The sequence below is a fragment of the Monoraphidium neglectum genome (genome assembly GCF_000611645.1).
Source record: "Monoraphidium neglectum strain SAG 48.87 unplaced genomic scaffold scaffold03699, whole genome shotgun sequence".
NCBI lineage: Eukaryota > Viridiplantae > Chlorophyta > Chlorophyceae > Sphaeropleales > Selenastraceae > Monoraphidium > Monoraphidium neglectum.
In genome coordinates this window covers 1-5828 of record NW_014009930.1, presented here as the reverse complement: position 1 = coordinate 5828, position 5828 = coordinate 1, and the positions used below count along the sequence as shown (strand labels likewise).

Sequence of the window (5828 nt, the reverse complement as noted above, 5' to 3'; positions counted from 1 at the left end):
GGGTCGGAGGGAGGGTGTTGAGAGGGGGAGAGGGGGGGGACGTTGCTGGTGGCGCACTACCGGGTGTCGTCCTTGCGATGGGGGTGCGCCCGGTCAGCAGGGCGTGCCGACCTGGCTGATAACCGGAGGCAGATGGCTGGCGTCGGCAATGCTTGAGCCCCGCCACAAGGGGGGAGCACGTGCATGTGCATGTGCAGATCTCAATTTACTAAACACCCTACTGCTGCAGCAGCTGCCTAGGAGCTTGGCACCGCGGCCCGCTTTGTGACGAGCTGCAGAGCACGCATGCGTGCTGCCATCACCGCACCGCCCGCCACGACATGCCGACCATCGGAAGCGTCCCGGGGCGTGTCAATCGATCGGATTTTTCGAACGCACTGTCGTTTTCGGGGAACTCACCGCTTGTAAGTGTTCGTCGCGTCGGCACACCAGAATTCGATGTGGTGGAACCGGTGGACCTTGAACCGATCACTCTTGGGGTTGTGGCGCTTGAATTTGTCGTAGCCCACAAGCTTCAGGGGGGCTTGCACGCCTGCAGCATCCCCACCCTCGGCAATGGCTCCCGCGCCCATGACTGCTGTCGTGCTTAGTAGGCAGCCAAACGACAAGAATAAATCCCGTTAAGGTCTGAGACCCTGTGTTGCAGCGGAGAAGCGAGCTTGCAAGGCTCAAAGGCTGGGCAGCGGGCACGCGAGGTGAAGCGTTGAGAGTCCTTGAGAGGGGTGCAGATATATCCAATTTTGTTTTTGATTACCTTGTTCATTGATCGCGCAAGGCAAGCCCACCTGCTGCACCACATCATTCCGCGCTGGTGACAATGTCGCGACGGTCCGGTGACTGGCCGCCGACGTCCGTTCCAGCACAGCGCGAGCTACGACGACGGGGACGTAGAGTCGCCTGGCGGCGGGACATGTTGCGCTGAAATCGTGCGCTGCATTCCCAGTGGAAGTGGCTTTGCACGTCTGGCGCTCGTGGTGATGACCACAGCCGCACGCCGCATGTTGACGACAGCCCAAAGCTCATGTAGCACGCCGCCGCAAGCTGCCGCGGGCAAGGACGACTCCCGCCCCGCCTCCTCCTGCTGTCTACCCCCCTCATAACTCGCCTGCCTGTCCTGCCACAGCAGGCTCCGCCCGATTTCGAGGGCACACCGAAGCCATGCGCGTCGCCCGTTGCAGTTACACACAACCGCCAGCCGCTCGCAACACCCGCCCGGGCACCCTCACAGGTCCGCCATCGGGTCGTCCCGCACGTCCCGCGCGCCGTAGCTCTCCCGCCGCCGAGCCGTCTGCCCCGCCGTCGGGAGCTTGCTCACCGCGCCGGCGCGCGCCGCGCGCTCCCACTCCCGCCGCGCCTTGTGGTAGAGGTACAGCGCCGCGCGCGCGTCGTCCACGCTGCTGTGCTCCCCCGACTGGATCTCCAGCCCCAGCTCCTTCTTGGCCAGCTGGCGCAGTGCCTGGGGGCGGCGCTTGCCGCCGCGGCTGAACATGTAGGGCGGGTACCTGGGGGGGGGGGGTCGCGCTTGGTAATGGGGCAGCACGGTGCTGATGGCGGGTGCCACGGCGGGAGGGCGCTGGGCGCGCCGTTTCAGGCAGTGAAGCCCGAGAAAGGGGCGCCAGGCTGCTGCACAGCCCGGTGTGGCGTGACGTGCTAACGCGCCGCTCCGACTGCATTCTCCGAGGCGAACTCCCCAGCTTGGTGCACCAAACCGCTGCCAGCCCGGTCGCACCCCACGCCCCGTCGCAAGCCTCAGGCCGGGAGCGTCGTCCCGAGGGCTCACTTTGCCGTGTCGCGGATGTCCTTGCGGGGGTGGCTGAGCAGCAACACCTTGAGGTCCTTCGACAGCGAGTGCCCCACCAGCACGCGGCCCTCGGCCATCCGCGCCACGCGCTCCGCCACGTCCTCCAGGCTAGGCGCCCCCACCAGGTCCTGGCGCGGGCGCGGGAGGAGCGCGGTGAGGTGTGCGGGGCAGGCTGGCCAGGGCCGGGGCTGTGCGATTGCCCCTCCGTCGGCCGCGATAACGCCGGCGGCGTAGACGACAGCTGCTTCGAGGCTTGCAGCGCGCGAGGGAGCAGGGGGCCGCCCGGCACGCGACGCGGAGCTGGCTGCGCGCGGGGCGGCCGCAGAGGGCAGCGCACCTGCGGCCTGACGCCGCTGACCCAGGTCCTGTAGTCTGTGACCTTCTCCTTGACGGCCACGAATGTGTCCAGCACCACATTACCCTCGTTGTTGACCTGTGACAAATCGGGCGGAGCGGGCGGGGCAGTTGCAGGGGATGGCTGACAGTTGCTGACATGGAAAAATGCAGAAAAATCAGGGAGAAGCCAGGCAGCGAGGGGAAGGGGAATGTGTGTGGGTGGCGGCAATGTCGACGGCGGCGCACATCGCAGCGACATCAGCGTGCGGAGCATGCACAGGGGGCCAAGCCAGGACGGCGGTGGCAGACACGACGCCGGGCCAGTCAACACTCCTCCTGCTCGCTCGTCGTGCAAGCCGCGGCCCCCGCTGGCAAGCGCGCCCAGCGCGTGCAAATTGGCGACAGCCATCTACAGACACCCACCACGCTGACACGCGCCAGGGCGTCCATGGATCCGCCGGGCCCGACACCCACAAACTCGCAGTCAACCGCCAAAACGTTTGTGAGCGCCGTGTTGGTGCCGATGCTGGCGATGCCCTTGGCTGCTGCTGCGGCCTCTTTGTCCTTCCCAGTGCTGCCGCTGCCGTCCTGCGGCTGCCGCCGGCGACGCTTCGGTGCCGAAGCCGCCTGCTCCGCCAGCTGCTGCTTTAGCGCCTGCCAATTGCTCCCAGGTGGCGCCTTCGCGACCGCGGCAACGCATGCCATGTCGATCGCAACGGCTGCGCCTGCTGCGGCCTCGCCCTCAGCCAACCGTTTGCGCTTCTTGTGCTTGGGCTTTTTGTGGAGCGGCTGCTGCGGCTGCTGGGGCTGCTGCTGCTGCTGCTGCGCCTGCTGCGGTTGCTGCTGCTGATGATGATTTTGCCCCTGCTGCCGCTGCGGCTCTTGCTGTGATTGCTGCTTGTGCCTTGCCTGGTGCTGCGAATGTTGCTGGTTCTGCTGCCGCGGCTTTGTTGACTGCGGCTCCTGAGCGTGCTGCTGGCCCTCCTGCTGCTGCTTCCCCTGCTTCTTGTGCTGCTTCTTGTGCTGCTGCTGCTGCTGCTGCTGCTGCTGCTGTGGCTGCTGCTGCTGCTGCTGCTGGTGGTGGGACCGCGGATCTTGCAGCGTCTGCTGCTGCTGCTGCTGCTGGTGGGACCGCGGATCTTGCAGCGTCTGCTGCTGCTGCTGCTGCTGCTGCCGCGGCAGCTGATTCCCCTGCGAACCGACGCCCAGGCGTTGCTTCTTGGGCGGCGGCTGCGAGACTGTGTTTGCTGCCGCAGGGTCCTGGGAGGCGGCCGCTGCCGTCATGCCGTTGGCGGCGCGCCCTCCATCGTGCCCCTGCTGAGAGCCGCGGCCCCGGGCCCCGTGCTGCTGACTGCTCAGGTGCTTTGGTGGTCTGTAGCTCTGCTGCTGCTGCTGCTGCTGCTGTTGCTGGTGTTGCTGCTGCTTGTTGTTGCCATGCAGTTGCTTACGGCCGCGCTGCCCCTGGTCTAGCTGCTTGCTGCTGGGTGCGCCCTTGGAATTCTGCACCTTGCCGCTGCCAACGGTTGCGGCGCTCCCGTTGCCGACATGTGCCGCCGCGCCGCCAAGCGGCGCATGGCGGGGCACAATCGGCGCACGGTGCTTCCTCGGTGCCATCAGCGCCGCTCAAGGCACGCAGATGCGTTGCCAAGGAGCTTGGCGGGGACCGCGACGCCGCTGGGCTCTTGCTGTAGCCCGCTATCTGCTCTGGGGTTCCGCAGGCAGCTGCTCCAATTGAGCCGAGGCCGCGGCCAACTTGTCTGCAATGCATTGTGAAGGTTTGCATGTGGTACTGTGTTGAGCATGCCATCATGCACACGCTGCAAGCATGTTGAAAGATTGCCTGGGTGCACAGCCCCGAGCTCACCTGCCACGCTTTTGCTAGCGCGAGCCTTGTCCGAACGGAAGAATATGTTACCAACTTTTTGATACACCGCCTGCGCAGCAGAGAGGCACGCAGGCTGTTGTCGGGCCCCAGCATCACAGAAATAAGGCGGCAACAGCAGGCACACCCCACGGCGGCTTGCGCTCTGCTGGGCGGCCGCTCACCCGCTCGGGCTTCAAGTGGTCCAGCTCAGCCTTAGCAACCCGCAATAAGTTGACCTGTTGCACACGATTGTGTGGGCTAAGCATGAGTGCTGCAGGGGCGAGTACGTGTGCTGCACGCGCGGCCGCCCTCGCCAACCTTCTCCTCCGCCTCCTTCTTTAGCTGCAAGTTTGTCGGAGCACTTGACATGGAACGCTGCTAGCAAAATCAAACAGATCCAGATCGGTTCCTGAGACTTTGTCGAATATCAGCAAAACAACAGCTCTGTGGAGGGGGATTGAGTGCTTGCACGAATAGACATCTGAGCTTTGGCTATATACCCGCCCTGGGTTGAAGATAGAGGAGTTGGCAGTATTTCTGACCGCAGCGCGCGCAGTCAACCGTGCTTCGCGCAGCTCCGCACTATCGCCGTGATGGCGTCCCAGCTCAGCCCCGCACACGACCTTCAGGCAGGTCATTGATCCCCAGCAGTGGTGTTCACCCTCTGCGCCTGCCGTCCAGCTGCTCACCGCTCCTCACCCTCACGCACCTCATCACTGCGCGCTGTCCCGCTCGATGCGGGCGCAGGTCCAGCAGCTGCTGCGCTTTGCGCGCGCCAAGCGCGTGCAGCACGTCAAGGAGTGCCTCCGCCTGGTGCAGGACCTGGCGGCGCGGCGGGTGCAGCGCGCGGACGTGTACGGCGGCGCCGAGGTGCTGGAGATGCTGGATGAGCTGAGGGCCGGCCTTGAGAAGCAGGTGGACGAGGTGCGCGCCCCGCGCGGGGTCGCCGCCCCTGCAGCAGACCTTCCTACGCTTCGCGAATCTATGCGCTCAGTTCAAGGTCGTCGCCACTTCAGCGCGGCATGCTATGTTCTTGAATATCTGTGTCCTGTGAACGAGGCCGCCGCCCCTGTAGCTTGCCTGGGCGCGACACGTGGGTGCTCCGTGTGAGACCGCCCCCGCAGAGCAAAGCATGTCATGCATGAAAGCGGGCAAAGGGAAGAGCTGGTGCTCCGGAAGCCTTGTGGGAGGTCGAGGCAGAGCCAGGATCAGACGCTGCACAGAAAGTTGACTGCCTGCGGACTGCTGCCAATGGCAAGTGGCACGCCTGTGGGAGCGCCGCCAAGAAACTCTCACTCTTGCACGTGCCCCCTTTTGAAATCCCGCGTGGCGCCCTTCAACCATCGCACCGCGCGCCTGCATTCTGCTGGGCCGACGGCGCGCGCGCAGGAGGTCGCCAACGCGTACCACAGCAGCGCGCTGATGCTGCAGCTGACACTGCTGGAGGCCCAGGCCGCGGGCGCGTCCGTCTGCGTCGACACCAGCGCGCTCGAGGACGGCCGCCTGCTCGCCAGGATCCGCGCCGCCGAGGCCGCCGCCGCGGCCCGACCCGCCGCGGACTTCTCCCGCAAGCTCGGCGCCCTCGGCGGAAGAAGCATGGGCGCCGACGGCGGGGGCGGCGGCGGCGCGGCGGCGGCCGCGGCGGCGCAGGACCGGGAGCAGCTCAAGTCGGAGGTGGAGGCGCTGCGCGGGCGCCTGCAGGCGCTGCAGGTCAGCACGACCGCGGCGATGCGCGACAAGTCTGAGCTGGCGCGGCGCCTGGAGGAGGCCGAGGCGGCCGCCGACGCGGCGCGCCGCGAGGGCGCAGACCGCGGCGCGGCCGCGGCG

At 66.4% G+C, this 5828-nt stretch overlaps 3 protein-coding genes across 3 annotated transcripts; 1 reads left to right on the top strand and 2 right to left on the bottom strand.

Moving 5' to 3' along the window:
• Positions 1-399: 399 nt before the first annotated feature.
• MNEG_13223 (hypothetical protein) lies at positions 400-572 on the bottom strand (the record flags this gene model as incomplete). The annotated part of the gene is made up of 1 exon (XM_014038307.1): positions 400-572. A coding segment is annotated over one exon (173 nt), but the record flags the coding sequence as incomplete, so codon positions are not given.
• A 650-nt stretch (positions 573-1222) lies between these two features.
• Positions 1223-3751, bottom strand: MNEG_13222 (hypothetical protein; the record flags this gene model as incomplete). The annotated part of the gene is made up of 4 exons (XM_014038306.1): positions 1223-1502; positions 1781-1929; positions 2139-2234; positions 2561-3751. The coding sequence occupies 4 exons, from the start codon at positions 3749-3751 to the stop codon at positions 1223-1225; spliced, it is 1716 nt and encodes a 571-aa protein (XP_013893760.1).
• Positions 3752-4736: 985 nt separating this feature from the next.
• Positions 4737-5055, top strand: MNEG_13221 (hypothetical protein; the record flags this gene model as incomplete). The annotated part of the gene is made up of 2 exons (XM_014038305.1): positions 4737-4925; positions 4996-5055. 2 exons carry the CDS (start codon positions 4737-4739, stop codon positions 5053-5055), a joined length of 249 nt encoding a protein of 82 aa, XP_013893759.1.
• Between the last annotated feature and the right edge of the window lie 773 nt (positions 5056-5828).